We start from the raw sequence: 17,039 nt of genomic DNA on the forward strand, positions 1-17,039 counted from the left end.
CCTAGCCTAAACATAGGTGTGAGCTAGGTTTAGCGTGCTGCTTTTATATTACTTTTATTATTTGTCCCCTCTCCTCCCCGCAGTGCTAGAGCGATAGATGTTGTATTGGCTGCCCCAGCATTGTTCCCTAGTTGGAATAAGCCTTTTCTTAAGCGGGAACTCTGCCTGGCTTTAGCCCGTTAGGTTTAACCCCAACTCCTCTTCCCCCTTCCTCACAGAGTGTTGCAGCTGTCTACGGGGCAGGTCGCCGGATCTGAGTCCTCTTCTTCGCGCACTGCATGTCATGTTGAGTGGTAACGTGCACCTCACCATTGCTTTGATACCTGTTTGCAGTGCCTGTGCCTATGTGTGTTGTGTGCAGAGGTGTTTGTGTGTGAGTAGGCATAAGAACCAAGAGCACGGGTGGCGTGTCGGTCTCACTCCCCTTTTCCAGGACAGGTAACCCCCTGTAACAGCTGCTCCCTATGCCCCTTACTATCCTGGTGGCAGCCATGACCAACTCTCTCGCCATCTTTCAACGAAATCTAGCCGTGTATTAATAAATATTGTCCTTTTTTCTATTTTGAATACATCGTCTCTGTCATTACTGGAGCGTACCTGAGTGAGAACCCACTTGTCTCTATCAAAAGGCTACACATTATACCTAACATTATATCTTGGTGTGAAAGTCACCAGGTGGCGTAGTCGCATCCAGAGCCAAGACCTTATTAGTCCATTAGGTTACATATAGCATGCCAAAATGGGCACAAAATGGGTTTTCATCCATTTTCAAGCTTTAATATCTTCCAGGACATTCATCAAATAGGGACTGTTTTTAATACAACATACAGAGCATACATAGGACTGTCTGTGTATAATATCAAGTCTCTAGCTTTAACATTGAGCTCTAGCTTTAACACATTCCACAGGCCTTCAAAGATGCTGCAACAAAATTTTTGCGCAAATTCAAGCACCCCGAATACTATGATATACCCAAGCCAGACCCTTGGAATCTTCAAATAATGATATCAGATTTAAGCCTAGAAAGTTTGAAGGAGCTAGCTTAAATACTTTTCTAGTAATAGCAATTTTAAAATGGCTCTTCAGAAAACGCTGCTAAAAAAGCGTCTTAAGTACAGGCACCCCTCCCCCCTAAAACATCTTTTTGTGACAAAACTTTTGGGAGTAGAGGGCTAATATTTGGGACTATACCTATTAAGAAGTGTGTGAACAACCTTGAATTTTTTCAGCCAAATCTGAGATGGCCGAGTGGGGAATTTTCCTTAAATTGTCACGTTTGGCGTGGAATGACTCTTACATGAAATTCCCCTTTTGGTGAATTAGCTTAGTCTCTCACTGAAAAAAATACCCCATCAAGGAATAATTATTTTCCATGTGTGTTTTTGTCCCGAAGTGTAGTTCTGTGTTTCCCACAAAGAGAGAATAAAGCCCAGAGGCTCTTTTCATGGGCATACGCATTCCAAATCGTGAAGAGGTTAATTTAATTAGTAGGTGTTTGTGTGTGTGGTTACGTGGTCCTGTTTATCAACATTTTGAGAATAGCCTTTTTTTTATAAAATTTGAGGAACAAACAATCACTTGCTTGATGGTTGACTTTGTTAGCTATGTTGGCTAGTTTGCCAACAACTTTCCTATCACAATAACATTACAAAGAAGCCGATGCGAGAGCACTTATTACTAGCATCAATGTCCAAGCGTGTTATAACAAGCTTGCTAACATCGTTAATGAGATGTCTTGCTAGAGGCTAAACTTAGAAAAACCTGTTGAAATTTGCTTACTTTGTTTATGACAAACTAACGAGTCAACAACTTTCCTAAATCAAAATCAAATCAAATCAAACTTTATTTGTATGGCCCATTTCATACCAGGAGGTAACACAATGCGCCTCACAGTAGGAAAAAAGGGTGGTGGGGGTTTTCAGAGATAAATAAACAGGAAATGACATACTAACCATACTGGCACCATAAAGGACTGCTCAGACAGCTGCTGGGTATGTTGTATATGTCAGTTTCTATTTCGGGCGAAAAATTCAGTTGGCTAGTCAAGTAATTCACTGGGAAAATCGCTGGAACGTCAGAACACGGAGGAAACTAAGACAAACTGGCAACGAGACACAGGAACACAAAAAACTAAATACACTAGGTGCAAACAATCAAGGCGAGGCAGAATATCGCCAAAGGGCACACGAGGGCAGGGAGTGAGGTGTCTAAAACGGGAGGAGACATGAGTTTACAAACACAAAACAGGAACTGATGAATAAATGACAAAATAAATAAAACATAGCTAGGAGGCAGGACCGGAATTAACACATGTTTTGTGATGAAGAGGTTTGATAAAGGTGTGTAATTGGCATATTACTATATACTTAAATATACTTAAATGAGTCTTGAATGAATTACAGCTATCCTGATGAGTGAATGATTGAATAGTCAGAGTAGAAGCGTGCCAAACTGGCCTAAAGGGACATGGTGAGAACAGGGTATAACAGGCACAAAGACAAATAATATGAAGAAATCAGGGAGAACAGGCTGAGCCGGTGAAATGTGTCTGCGTATATCAGCCCGCTCCATTTGCCAATCTGTTCTCAATAAATTCCCCAAATTCTTTTCTCTATGAGATTGTTACAGTGGTGTTGGTAAGTAGGATCCGAAGATGGCCACGCTTGAGAAGATGGGAGAACGGCTGGAAGAATTGGATTTGGGGCCACCGCTTTAAAGCATCAATCCAAGGCACTTGCTTGAGAGGCTGTACATGACCCCATCCCAGGATAGATGGCCAGGAGCCAGCATCCTGCAACCAGCATCGTGGGGAAGGTCAGACTGCCTGCACTGGAGCTGCACTGGGGGCTGGAGACACCAGCACTGTCTGGCCCTCACCCCGACCAGCGAGCCCCCAGCGCCATAACCACGGAGACGTCAAAGTGGGCGACCACAAAGCTGTTATGCAGAGCAGGCAGCAGCAAAGCGGAAGATACAGGAAATGGCAGAGACAGGTGAGCCCTGCAGTAGACCAGGGACAGCGGGAAGTCTGCTCCTGGCATTTCTGTGTCTCCATGAGGTAATGCCCGTCCCTTACCCCGCATCGATAATACCCTCGATGTTTGTTCAAGATTTCAGATAGGCAGCCATTCCAGTGGGGAGAAGACTGCACTGCTGTTCCGGTGGTAGCTGCTCTGATGATGTCAACAGCAGCATTCTGTCTCCAGCAGCAGAGAGCAGAGATCCCCAGTCTTCAGCTGCCACCAGAGTGACCAGTAAGCGGGAGCTCATTGACTCCAAGCAACTGTGATGAAACCAAGCTCAAGATCCTGTCCTCATGCCAGGTCCAGTCCAAGGTGGGGATGGGTCAACGACTGCCCGGGGCCGCCATCTGAGCCCCGGATTTCGAGACCAATGATAGAAAAATTACCAACACTAAGAATTGCTTACAAAGCAATGAAGTAGTCATTTAAGGAGGTGAATTAGGTACTATATCATTAGAGAAGTTCAGAAGAAACCAAGTTCACCCTTTCTGTTTTGTTTAGACAGTCATTTTGAAATAGAATTTGCATAGATGAAAAATAAATATACTTCAGTTGTGTTTTTTCTTCGACGCAATTATTACATTTGAAAGTACATATTAAGTGTGTTATTTTGGAACAGCTTGAAGTATATCAAGTGTACTTTTAGAAATGCTTAAGCCCAATTTTTAATTCCTTGACATGTATTGAAATATACTTACTTGGTTGAAAATGAACTTTTAAGCATCTTTAGTGTAATTTAAATGTACTTATTTAAATTTGATTTCAAATAATTTCATCTACCACATTATTGTGTCTTAAAATTGTACAAATCAAGAACATTTAACACAATGAATTTATTAGAGGTTTAGACAGAAGGGTTTAAAAGCCACTGGCACCCCACAGATGACATGAGTTCATTTAAGTTGGTCAGACCTTTATTTTATTTCAATATCAATCTACCCTTTACATAAGTCAGAATAGTTAGACAGCAAGGTTGTGCTCTGCATCAACTTTAAAACAACAGCAACTGCATGTAATGTGTAAATGAAATTGTGTTGATCTACATGTTAACTGTGTTCTATGCTAGTACAATGGTAGACATATTCCTGAACCTGCTGGTCTCCTGGAGTGTGTTTCAGAAATAGAGGAACAAGAGAGGAAAAGAAAAAGAAACATTCCCCTTCAGCTTCCCAGACAAAGATGGGAAGATCTAATAGAAGCCATATAAACATCCAATCTTGTCTAGGACACTGTACAAAGTAGAGCTATTTTTGCTTGCGTATGGTGTGAGCTTGTGTTGCAGAACTGTCAGTGTTCTGATTCACTGTAAATGCTTCACTCTAAACAAGCTTGATAATTGTGGTGTCCCATCACTGCAAGCATAGACAAACTATTGAGACGTGGATGGGGTTTGGGCACGTAGGGGAATTCCAGGAAATATGTCTATATGCAAATTTGACAATCTATTTGTCAAAATGTATAATTTTTATTCGATTCTTGGCAAGCCAGAGCAAATGCTCTTCAATACACAATTATGCAACCCTTGAAGAGTCATTATAATAATTAAAACTGAAGAAACCCTGAACAAAACTGACATGTTCAGGCTTTGTTTAAAATTTGTTACAAGAGCCAATGTTTGACATGAGCGCATGAATTGCCATATAATGTCAGGGCCGGAGTCTGGAATCGGATTCCTGGTTCAGTGACAAACTCACTGAGCAAGTAGTAGGACCCAATCGCATGATGTGCCAAAAAACATTCTTTAATATCTCCCACATATATTTAATATCTACAACAAGTAATCCAAAAGAAAAAAAATTGTTCAAACGCTCGGAAGAATATATCAAAAACAGTGCAACCCGAGGGAAAAAACAACAACGTTAGCTATGCTGCATAGGCTTAACTAAACAAGGGACTAGGAAATCACAAAAGACTCTTTTCTTAGTTGGCCGCCTCTAGAGGCCAGAAGGTCCCAAATCATAACACATACAATCTATACTACAGCACATATACATATCACATAGGATCGAGGATGATATTTTAGACTAATCTCAGAAAATATTATACGCAGCTCTATTTACACTTCCCTTGAAGAGTTAAATCTGCTTGTCCCCTGGAGCTCCAGATTTGTATTGGACTCTTGGGGCAAGCTACTGTATAACTTACTGCCAAGCAAAACTAACAAAATAGAAGCTGTTACTAGCCTCAAGCCTTGGGGAACTTGGGCTAGTACAAACAGGTTCTTTACACTTAAGAAGTGAAGAACAAAAGCAGGTGTCAAAAGCATGGAGTTCCCTTTATTAAATATCCATAAAAACAGGCTACAATAAAAGACAGACTATCATCATCAGTTGCCCAAAACCATGTGCAACTCACACTCTACAAACATCACTAAACACACACACACAAACACCCTTCAACAAAGTAACATTTCTAACATCAAGCAGACTGGTTATTGAACATACACACTTAGTATTTGAAGCAGTTCAACCGAAAAGGAAAGGTTGGATTACCTTAAGAAGTGAAGAACAAAAGCAGGTGTCAAAAGCATAGAGTTCAAACACAAGCTCCAACATTCCTTCTCTTATCCCTAGCTTGCCGAGTGCCTTCAATGATCCCTCGCTGCTCCCTAGTGGACTGGAGTTAACCAGGCATGATTGAGTGCATACGTGTCTGTGTGTGTATTGGCGTGCGGCACTACTGATAGCCCGTTACAAAGCCCTGAGCAAAATTGACATGTTTAGCCTTGTGAAGTGTTTAGCGTGTTACAAGAGCCAATGTTTGACTTGAGCCCATGAATTGTCACATACAATCTACACTACAGCATATCACATATCACATACGATTGGAAAAAATATTTTACACTAATCTCAGAAAATATTATGCACAACTCTGTTTACACTTCCCTTGAAGAGGTGATTAATGTTGATCACCAGCTAGAGCTTATTCCATTAGGTGCTTCGGTGGAAGATGCCATGAAGTTCTTATTCACACCTTGCCAGCTGTCACTGACAGAATGTTACGTTGGTCAGTGTTTTGAGGTTCTCTTTGGCCCTTGCTGAGTGTTCACTCCAGGTATGAGCTTGTTGCAGCACACTCCTTACTCCCTCCAACTCCCTGTACTCCACCCTGGGGAAAAACCTCAAGCTGCTGCAGGCCCTTCTGCCCTGTGGACACCTGCCCAGTGCCAGTTGGCCCCTGATCAAGCATAACCCTTTGAGCGGGCATTGGGCCACCCACACACACTCTACCGCTACTGGACCCTCTCCGGGGTTCTCTTTGGATGTGCCCATCCCCCTGCAGAATCGGACCTCTGGGTAAGGTCTGTGCTTCCACAAAAAATTGAGACCCATGCACAACCTGAGCCTTAGTAGAACCTCGCTGCATGGTGTCTAGCTGGATTTCCCCTCCCTGCCTCATGCCTCCGTCCACAAGCAGCACTGGAGAGCCGCACGTGTTGGCTGCATGCAGAGGCTGGCTGGTGAGAGGGGATCCGGGCCCAAGTGTCGGTCCTTCGTTCATCAGAAACATGGTCAGAGATCCAGGACTGTGCTGCTGATCCCCCTGCACCTCTACCATCTGCCCTCCCTGTACCAGCCCGTCTCCTTGATGGACCAACCCCCCGGTGGCTGCCTGGCCGCTGCTCACCAGGAACAGGCCTGGAGACTCCAGAGATCCAGGAACATGTTGACCATTTTGTATTAGCATCCCCTGAGCCCCTTGAACATGCCCGCCCTGCTGCAGCACTAGACCTCCCCCCTGCACTAGACCTCCCCCCTGCACTAGACCTCCTCCCTGCATTAGACCTCCTCCCTGCACTAGACCTCCTCCCTGCATTAGACCTCCTCCCTGCATTAGACCTCCCCCCTGCATTAGACCTCCCCCCTGCATTAGACCTCCTCCCTGCACTAGACCTCCTCCCTGCATTAGACCTCCTCCCTGCAGCAGCCCTCCCCCCTGCATTAGACCTCCTCCCTGCACTAGACCTCCTCCCTGTACTAGACCTCCTCCCTGCAGCAGCACCCTCTCTGTGGCTGTCTGGCTCCCGTTCACCAGGATCACTCCCTGACCCAGACCCACTGGGGGCCTCTCGGCCAGCAGCACTCTGCTCTGAACCTGCGGCTCAACCATGTAGTACAGGGGCTGCTGCTGCACCAACACAGTCTGGGTGGGCATGGCCATGGTCTCGCACAGTTGCATCCTGGGAAGTGGGGGTGGGCTGTGTTCCTCCACAAAGCTGACGCTCCTCTCCATGCGCACAGGTGGTGCCTCGTGGTTGCTGATTTTTGAGGACCTGGACTCCCTTGTCTGTTTTTTAACATCGGTTGTCATGATGATTCTGGTGTCCATTTCTGACATGGGAGGTGTGATCTGATGGTCCATTCTTGGGCTTGTGACTTTGGAGTATCCACAGATCTGGGCGAGGGTGGCGAACTTTGACCCCAAGTCGTCGAGAAACTGGAGGTCATCCGCAGACTCTAGGAGGCTGCAGCAGCCCACAGAGTTAGCGGGGGATCCCCGTCCCTCGCATTCATACACCAACAGATTGTCCTTCGGACAAGAAGTCACTGCTGTGTGCTCTGCTTTCTGTAAAACAAAAAGGAAGACCTCATTATAGACAAATGCACAGAGACACATGCGCACATTCACACACACACACACACACACACACACACACACACACACACACACACACACACACACACACACACACACACACACACACACACCTGTGAGAAGTAATGGTCCAGAAATGTGTCTGGTAGTGCCATGAATGAGAGCTGATCCTCCTCTCTCATCTCTGGCAGATCTGAAGTATAATCCCAATGGGCACTGGAGTCCATGTCCCCCATATCTGGCTCATCATAGTCATAAAAGCCCATGAATGCATTCTCCTGCATCTGCCTGCTCACCATGGTGGTGGTAGCCATGTTTGCGGAAGCAGTAACTGGAATTACTTTGGAGATTAGTACCGGAACACTCATCAGAGGAACCTCCTGCTCAGGAAACACACACACCCACAAACCAAGTTGGGTTATTTGGTTGTTGTGATGCACTTTGACCTGACACTAAACTGCTAGCCATCATTCTGCTTCGGCAGACATAGTAATGTAATGCCATCTTTACCGATCATGAATTCCAGTCAGTGTCTTTTTGTGTGTGTAATTGGTGTGCGATTACCCGGTCCTCTCCCTTTCCTTCGGTGTGATAGGAGATTAGATGAGCCTTGGCGTCGAAGGGCAGGTCAGTGAAGCCTCCTGCAAGCCCACTGGCTCCTCCACAGGAGCAGAACAAAGCCATCAGTGGGACCACTAGTTGTTTACAAACACACACACACACAAACACAAACACACATTTTATTTTATAGTGGTTGTAACACACATAAACATAACAACATATAGTCAAACAGTACACGACAGCCAAACTTCATTAATAGGCATGTTTCTAATGGGGAATTTCATTAATGGCTGTTGTGTCCACTTGGACTGGTGTTATATAGTGGCATGTACATGTAAGAGAATCATTGTTTCACTACATTTAAGAAAGTAATTAACACATGTTAGTAAGTTTTGCAGGCATAGTTGTCATGAAAGATGTTTGGGAATAAGACACACACACACACACACACACACACACACACACACACACACACACACACACACACACACACACACACACACACACACACACACACACACACACACACACACACACACACACACACACACACACACACACACACACACACACACACAATGAGGTGGTGAGTGTACTCACACAGGAGTGCAAGGAGGCCTAACAGCATCCCTCCCACTGCGGCTCCTCCCAGTTGGGATGACTTCTTGCTGGTTGTAACCCCTGACTGCACCTCTTCCGGAGCACAGGAAGTCAAGCCCCCTTGGCAGGTGCACACCTCCAATTTGAGGACCTGTCTGTCAGGACAGGCCAACCCCTGCTGGTCTCGTATCTCAAACGTGACCTCATAGAGGCCAGGCCAAAGACCATCTTCAGCCCACAGCGCTGCTGAAGCATCTACACAGAGAGAGAGAGAGACCAGAGATTAGTGCATCCCCCTATATATGATATCACTTTTTTTTACACACATCTGCCTGGTCTCTGCACATTTCCCCCTATTTACATCCAAAGTTACTAACTTCAAAACTTTTTTTTTTTTTAAATAAAAAACAAAATCCAAGTGATTGAACTTTACAGACAGTGACCTTGGTATTGTTATACATAAGCCCCCCATAATGGTAATAATAATAATAATAATAACAATAATGATAAAAAAAAACGAAAGAGAGATGCACTTAAATTCTATATTTGAACTCTGGGATTCTAAATTGGAATCCCCCCAACTCAAATTAAAACTATCAAAAAATCAAAGCTGGAATTTTATGTTGAGAGATTGCTGATGACACTAAGAATGCAAATTTGTGCAGTATTGAGCAGTTTCACATTGTATCCCCACACTGTCATCCTCTAAGTGTTGCTCACCTCCGGTCTGCTGAAGCCTCCACTTCACCCCCACACCCTCATCCAGCAGCGTGAACTCAAGCGGCGGACCGTTAGGGTCTCCATCCAAATCCTCTGCTGTCACATTCACCACCTTCACAATAAGATCTCAGTTACTGTAAAATAGATCATCAGTGGATGTGCCACTTTTGTCTTTTTGCCAAAATTACACTGAAATTAATAGGTTTATGGTATGGCTAATGAAACCTTGCGATTTTCATTATTGTTGGTCAGCTGTTGGCGCGCGCGCACACCTGGAAGAAAGTGTCCCTCACTTGGGGTTGAGGAAGTTGTTCTTTTTCGTTTTAATAAAATGTTAAACTGGCAGAAACAAACTTTTTTTCTCGGGGGGGGGGGGGGGGGGGGCATCATAAAGGACTTATGCTTAGGGCACCAAAATGGCTAGCAGCGGCACTGCTGAGGTGTCACAAATCTGTCCTGCTATGGTGAACTGGAGTGTCACTGCACCCTCACCTTAGTGTCACTGCACAGGTACTGCACGTGGCTGGTGAGCGTGGGGCAGTTGTCATTAGTGTCCTCCACATGCACTGCAATGGTCCCCGTGGCTGTCTGGGTGGGCATGCCTGTAAGGTAGTGGGACAAAATAATTCTGCTTCCGGACACATACATTCAAATATACAAACCAACGCTAAAATAACAAGGCTATAACCTTTAGACAGTCAGCATACAATAGCTTTCAGCATGCACTGACTGGACAGTTTTATAATACAAACCTATTTTAACAGCCTGTGCCTTTGACCTGCTCTGTCTCTGTGCTTGAGACTTTAATTTAAACTAAAGTAAAGCGCAAGAGGATGTCCTCTTACTCTGAATATTTGGTTGTTGGTGCTGCTCTGACGTTGACACTTCAATTCAATGACGAACATAGGCACAGACACACTCTTAAAATTATCTTTTTTTAATTTTTAACTGTTGGAAAACATAAAGGTGAGGACAGCAATGAAAGCCACTTTGGCACTGACTAGACTAAGCAAATGAAGGAAACACTGACCATTTGTCATACAGAGAATCTTGGCCAGGTAGGTCCCATTCACCACATACGGAGACTCCCGGTCTGGCATCTTATTGAGTGTGATTTCAGCTGTCTCCTCATCAATGGTGAACCAGTTTCCAGGGTCATAACCTTTTGCATACCTGTCACATTTCAAGTGAAATTAATCTTACATCAGCCTGTAGCTTTCAAGTAGGAAATATGAAATCAACTGATTTGTGGGCTTTGTTCATAAAGCAAACGATGTCTGAGGTAATGAATGTAGACACCTGGTATACTTTTTCATAATAAAACGGTGCATTGTGGTGAAAATCAAGTGGGGGAAATCCTGACCTGACATCCTGGGCCTGTTCTCCTGTATCTCCATCCGTGGCAGGAAAGGTGCCAATGACCTTGGGGATGGAAAGTTGTCCTTTGCCCTCTGGGAGGGAGATGGGCTTGGTGCTTGGGCGGTAGACTGGCCCATCTGGTTTGTTGTTCACACTGATCTTCACTGGGTAGCTTTTATACTTTGAAGAAATGCTCCAAGTCCCTCCAGTCCCTCCTCCTCCACCAGGCCCTCCTGCTCCTCCTCCTCCACCAGGCCGTCCTGCTCCTCCTCCTCCACCAGGCCCTCCTGTCCCTCCTCTATGTATATAAGCAACAATATCAACAAAACCTTACACCCATGCAGCATACAGTTAAAATGACAAGCCAACCGAAAACACAGGATGTTGACAAAGAAAGGGCGGAAGAGCAGGGCAAATCTTCCTCATGAAGAAAATCGGAACTTTATTCCAGAAAAAAACATTATTAAATCACACACAAAGCACTCTAAAATCTGTGGTGTCCATTTGAACCATGGGAAGCTAAAACACCTCAGCAATACATAACATTTGAGCTGTAGTTGTCTGCCCATACTGCAAATCATGAGGCTCTCAGTGTGTGAATAAACAAGATTGAGAGTAGCTGTCTCTGGCTGATGACCTGCTCTGAGTGACAAGACAAGCACCCCCCAGTCTGTCTGCCCTCATCTTACAAGGCATTACACTGCACAGGCGTGGTGCATTTCCAGTGCTTCAGAGTTTCAGGAAAAGGATAGAGGAGGAGAGCCCTCCACCGGTTAGTATGTATCTGTGTTGTTTAGACTATAGTGGCAGTAGAAGTAGTAGTAGTGGTGGAGGAGTCTTTTAGTGTCATTTATATACTAATGACAAAAAACAAACAAAAAACAAAACAAGCACAATCATGCTGTAATCTTGAGTCAGGTTCCTTGGAAAGGGTCATGCTGCAGTTCACAACCAGTTGGACCAGTATTAAAACTACTTACTAACCTCAACCGTCCGGTCATGCCAGGAAACATCAAACTGAGGCTTTGGCGTTGGTGATAGGCCAAAGCCGAAGTTTGATGCATGACCGAATGGTCGAGGTTAGTAAGTTGTGTATTATATGGCACTTTTTGTTTAAGTGCTTTCAGGTCACATGTTGTTTTTCTTGCAGTGTTTAGAAAGTTCCTTATCGCAGTTCACTGCGATATAACAGAATGGTACATGATGTAAGTCATGGACCCAAATCGAAGCATTTATCCATTCACGCCTGAAAGGCTGCGATTCGTCTGCGCTTTCTCCTGAGCCCGCCCCCTCAGGAGTTTATAAATTCACCAGCGCAACACGATTATATCCTCTTTGAAAACTTCGCAAGACGAAGCCCCAGCTCCGAGTAAATCCTCTACGCTACCAAAGTCAAAGAGTTTTGTGTGCTTTTGCTCTCTACGGGTTGGTGAGTTATTCGGGTTCTTTACCCTCACTAGCTCAGGGCGCTGCAAAATTTGTTGACTCAACTAAATTTTGGAAGTAGTAGCCACTATCCTAGCTGCCTAAGTTTCTGACTAGCCTGCTAGCTTTGCTAACCAACGTGTTCGTTGCTAATAGTGTGCTTGTGTATTAATACTTTCTTCTACTTTCAGAACAAAGATGTCCAGGCAATACCCCGACTGTGGGCATGTGCGTGTCAAGGGTGACCGCCACCGCCGGTGCGTGGCCTGCCTCGGCAGGACCCACGCGGAGGCGGCGCTCTCGGGCGTCGACCCTGCCTGTGGCATCTGTGCTAGCCTGACGCTAGCCAAGGCTACAAAGCGCTTCGCGCTATGGGAGCGCGTGGACGCTGAGAGGGCTGCACCGGTTCCATCCGGGGTTATTACCCTCGAAGGACCGAGTGCACCCTCAGCCTTGGGCAACTGGACTACTCCGACGAGCACAGCTCGGACGCGTAAGCCATGCAGATGAGTCAAGATGTTCGGCCGCGGGTAGTCTCACCCCCGGCCACGTCACGGACTCTGGGCCAGCAACTCCACGAGGTTGCGCTGAGAGCAGCCAGCTGCCTCGGGCTCCCTCTCCGTCCCCTCCCAGCGTGCGGTCCTCGCTGCTGGACGGGGAGTTTTATGCTGGCCCCGCCACACCAGCTCCTAGTGCCCTCCCCTTCTTTGCGGAGGTCCATGAGGAGCTGCAGGCGACGTGGGCGACCCCCTACTCGGTTTGCCCCATACAAGCACCTCGACAGGGCTAGTGAGAGCGGCTACCTCTCCTTCCCTCAGGTCGAGGATGCAGTAGCGGGCTACCTCTCGCCCGCCTCCCCCACGATGCGCCTCGGCCAGAAGCCCCTCCTGCCCACGCGAGTGGCCAGGCACCAGGCGGCGCTGTCTGAGAAAGCCTACTTGGCTGCAGGGCAGGCTGCCTGCACAACCAACACGGCGGCGCTGCTACAGCGCTACCAGGCCAAGCCTCGTCGCTGGGGGAGGATCACCCGTCGTTGGTGGAGCTCTGTCGGGCGACGGATCTCTCACTCCGACTCACCAGGTGCACCTCTCAGGCCCTGGGGAGGGTGATGGGTACGGCGGTGGCTACCCAGAGGTCCCTGTGGCTATCACTGGCCAAGCTCTCTGACAGAGAAAAGGCACCGCTCCTCGACGCCCCGGTCTGTGTCCAGGGCGTCTTCGGTAAGGGAGTCGACACAATGGCTGCCAAATTCGAGGAGCAGCAGAAGAGCAGGGAGGCATTCCAGGCGTAGATGCCTCGCTCTAGCGGGTCGGGCGAGCAGTCCTCATCGGGACACACTACGCCCACACAGGGCCAAAAACGAAGCGGGTTCCGTTCGCCAGCCCCTCCGGCAAAGGTGCCCACCAGACGAGGCTGGCAGAGACACCCCTTCCGCCCTCCAGCTCAGCCTGCAGCCCAGAATTAGGTCTGTGTGAAAGCAACTTCTAACAACCCGACCACAAGAAGTTGCCAAGCAAAATCCAACCACCAGTATGAATCCCTGAGGAAATAACTGTATACTAAGAACAAAGGGGCCATAGAGGTGTAGAGTTTCAGCTGAGCAGGTTAACTGGATATGGATCATTATGTCATGGAATGGAATAAGGTTCTGCCTTTCCAAAATAAACATACCTTGAGCATCTTCACTGTCTTAGCAAAACAATTAATCCAATGCCAAATGGAATTTACTTAGAAATTGACTACAGTGGTATGTAAACAAAAAAAAACAAGCACAATCATGCTGTAATCTTGAGTCAGGTTCCTTGGAAAGGGTCAAGCTGCAGTTCACAACCAGCTAACAGCTTTTTTCTTGAATGAAAAAGGTTGCTTTTGAATCCGCACATTCCTAAAATAGCTCAGAGACATGTTTTAGCAACTTTGGAAATTAGAATGCTTAAGTATCCTCGTGTGGACACCTTGACTTGGGGAAAGTAATAGGCAAAGAAGCTTAAAACAAAACCTTGGCAACCTTGGCCAAAAATACATTAGGTAGCAAGGTGTGATGCAGTTAGACATCAGATGCAAATGATGAGTGATATTAAACCATTAACCGTAGACGTCAGCATTGCTACTTGTCCCTATGGTCCTGTAAGCAAATGTAGGAACCACCACCAGATTATCAATTAACAATTTATTGTAATGTCAGGAATAAGCAGGTCAAATTCAAACTCAAAGAAGTCTGGGAAACACAATGACCAAGAAAATGATCAAGAAAAAAACCCACAAAGATTGCGTATTTTTTATTTCTCATATTTTGTCACTTCTCTTAAATACCCAGCCGGAACAATGAATTAAATTGAATGCCAAATAGAAATTTGAATGGAGAAAGGCAGGGATAAAAGTAACTTGAAAGGAGTAGATTGTATGTGTCTATGCCATCTATATATAAGTTCTTGTAGAAAAAAAGTTTATGACCCCGAAAGCTAATAAAAGATACATACATCTAAAAATAGACATATATCACTCATTGTTATGGAAGCTTCTTAACTTGTCCTGGAAGAAAAACATAGCCAGCTCTTCACCTGAAGCGTTTCAGGGAAATTTGTGTGAATAACCACACGGCAAAAATTCAGCTTTTAAAAAAAAGAAAAAAGAAAATAATAAAATTGGGGATATATTACTTAAAATAAGCAAAATTATTTGCCAACAGAACAGGAAAATTTGAGCCCAAATATGTCTTTAAATAAGTGCGGCCAGACTAAATACTCTGACTTTGACCAAGCAGTTTTGTACTTGTCAGTGGTCAGTGGTGATCAAACTAGTTTCAAGCATTAATAGAATACAAGCAGCAATAAGGAGTTCTGTTCCAAAACTAGCACGCTAACTACCTAAAAGGAACGCTAACTACCTAAAAGGCATGCAATAACTGCAATTTTATGCTGTGAAAGCTTTTCTTCCTTTTTTTCCTGTTTGCCAGGAAACACAGAACTACATAGTGCATATCCTGGATGGCTAGTGGGAAAGACACAGGTGTATCTGTCCTTCACATGAGCATATGCTATCAAAATGAATTTGAGGATGGTACCAAAACTAGTTGCCTAAAAAACCATACCTCAAAAAGTGTAAAATTGTTGCATAGTGTTACTGTAACTTTCTCAGAACCAGTAATATAATCTCAGTAACAAGTTACAATACCTTATATTAAGGACTGAAGCGCTTGAAGCAAGTGAAATGCTCTACATAAAAAAATGCCGGTAGGAAGAAATATCTTGTCAGACCAAAAACAGGCATATATTGCCTTGATTTAAAATATTTCATCTTAGTTTCATAATTACTAAGATTTCAATTTTTGTCAATCTTCTACCACCTAACATGCTGCTTCCCAGTCACACCCTCAAAACCATCAGTCCCTGCTCAGCATTTACAACTCAGAACCTACCAATTAGTCCATAATGGGATACGGCTACTCACCACAAGAGCCAGTCCAGTCAGTAAGAGCAGATTCCTGAAGGCCATCCCAATGTAAGGCTAGACCAGTGGCAGATGGGGGAGATTTCTGTTTTCAGACCAGTGCTCTCTCTCTCTCTCTTGCTCTATTCCTCTATATAATCTGCTGCTCTGTCCTCTTTCAGTTTATCTCCTGAGCACTGAGTCCTCTGAAGTGCAATACTGCTCAAGCTCTTCTTTCCTCCCAATTCTATCCTTCTGTCTTGGTGTCTGTCTAACTTCCTCCTTTTGACTCTCTCTGGGTGCTGTACACTCCATTGGCTCCTCCCCTAACCATTGTTGGCCATGCCCCTTAATTGAGACCTGTGATTATGAGAAAAAAACAGGTCAGAAAACACAAAGCTAACAAAGCTGGGAATAGGACACAGAGGGCGTGTGTATTTGGGGGGTGGAAGTCGGAGGGTATGAGACTAATTTGACTAAATTTATAGATATTGAATTTCAACAGCATATGCCTATTTATAATATGCATATAAAACAGTAATTTCTTACCTGAAGTATGCAAAGAAATACATGGTAAGTGGCCATGAGAAAGAACTTTGAAGACCTGGGAAACTGAGAAGCATGAAAGCTTACAATTGCGTTTAGGAAGTTTTAATTCAACAGTCAGATGTAATGAGTCCTCTGTCAGTCAACGTTGTGGCCTCAGGTCATGATTGGGTAACTTACATGCCTGGATTACTTGGTGAATACATGTGAAGCCTTTTGTGTTTTTTTTGTGGTTCGCTCGGATCGTCTGGTTACCACCCTCCCACCTTCAATGAGTGAATGCATTCTCATTACAATAATTATGTGTAATAATAATAAATTACTGCTCATTCAGTTCAAACACTTGGTAAAATGGCTTTAGTGTTGAAAAGAAGACCAGACCAGATCAGATCAGAGAACTGCAAACATTGTAATCTAATCTCAATAGAGTTTTGAAAAAGCTAAACAATAAAAATGGCCTTTAGGGTTCCTTATTGCTTGACTTATATTTACAATTGAACATCTTGTTTTGTGTAGAACTAAAATCAGTCTTTCAGAGTAGAATTCAGCGACGCCAGCAGTCAGTTGATATGTACCGAGTACATACGAGTATGATGAAGAAATATTGTAGAAATACGTTTGAAAATATTTTGTTAATGATTTACATGGTTTTGAATGTAGCGTCCATGTTGAAAAGTACACTATACAAGAACATGACCGGTTAACAAGACATGATACAGCACATCTCAAAAACATATAAGTGCTGTGTCAGTTTAGAGTGTTCACGGTGTCCCTGTTTGT

The 17,039-nt window shown here is 44.8% G+C and overlaps 1 protein-coding gene across 1 annotated transcript; it reads right to left on the minus strand.

The window, feature by feature from the left end:
* Positions 1-6,068: 6,068 nt before the first annotated feature.
* On the minus strand, positions 6,069-11,555 carry LOC116222086 (desmoglein-2-like). The gene is made up of 9 exons (XM_031574840.2): positions 11,549-11,555; positions 10,864-11,110; positions 10,531-10,673; positions 9,993-10,102; positions 9,501-9,612; positions 8,781-9,035; positions 8,184-8,314; positions 7,733-7,999; positions 6,069-7,589 (listed from the first exon to the last, which is right to left on the minus strand). The coding sequence occupies exons 1-9, from the start codon at positions 11,553-11,555 to the stop codon at positions 6,069-6,071; spliced, it is 2,793 nt and encodes a 930-aa protein (XP_031430700.2).
* Between the last annotated feature and the right edge of the window lie 5,484 nt (positions 11,556-17,039).

The sequence above is a fragment of the Clupea harengus genome, chromosome 10 (assembly GCF_900700415.2).
Source record: "Clupea harengus chromosome 10, Ch_v2.0.2, whole genome shotgun sequence".
Taxonomy (NCBI): domain Eukaryota; kingdom Metazoa; phylum Chordata; class Actinopteri; order Clupeiformes; family Clupeidae; genus Clupea; species Clupea harengus.

Excerpts from the sequence above, each read along its gene's own strand:
- LOC116222086 (XM_031574840.2), bottom strand. Across the intron at positions 9,613-9,992 it reads ACCTGTGCAGTGACACTAAG|GTGGTGAATGTGACAGCAGA; the intron begins GTGAGGGTGCAG and ends CTTATTGTGAAG. Across the intron at positions 8,000-8,183 it reads AAGGAAAGGGAGAGGACCGG|GAGGTTCCTCTGATGAGTGT; the intron begins GTAATCGCACAC and ends TTTCCTGAGCAG.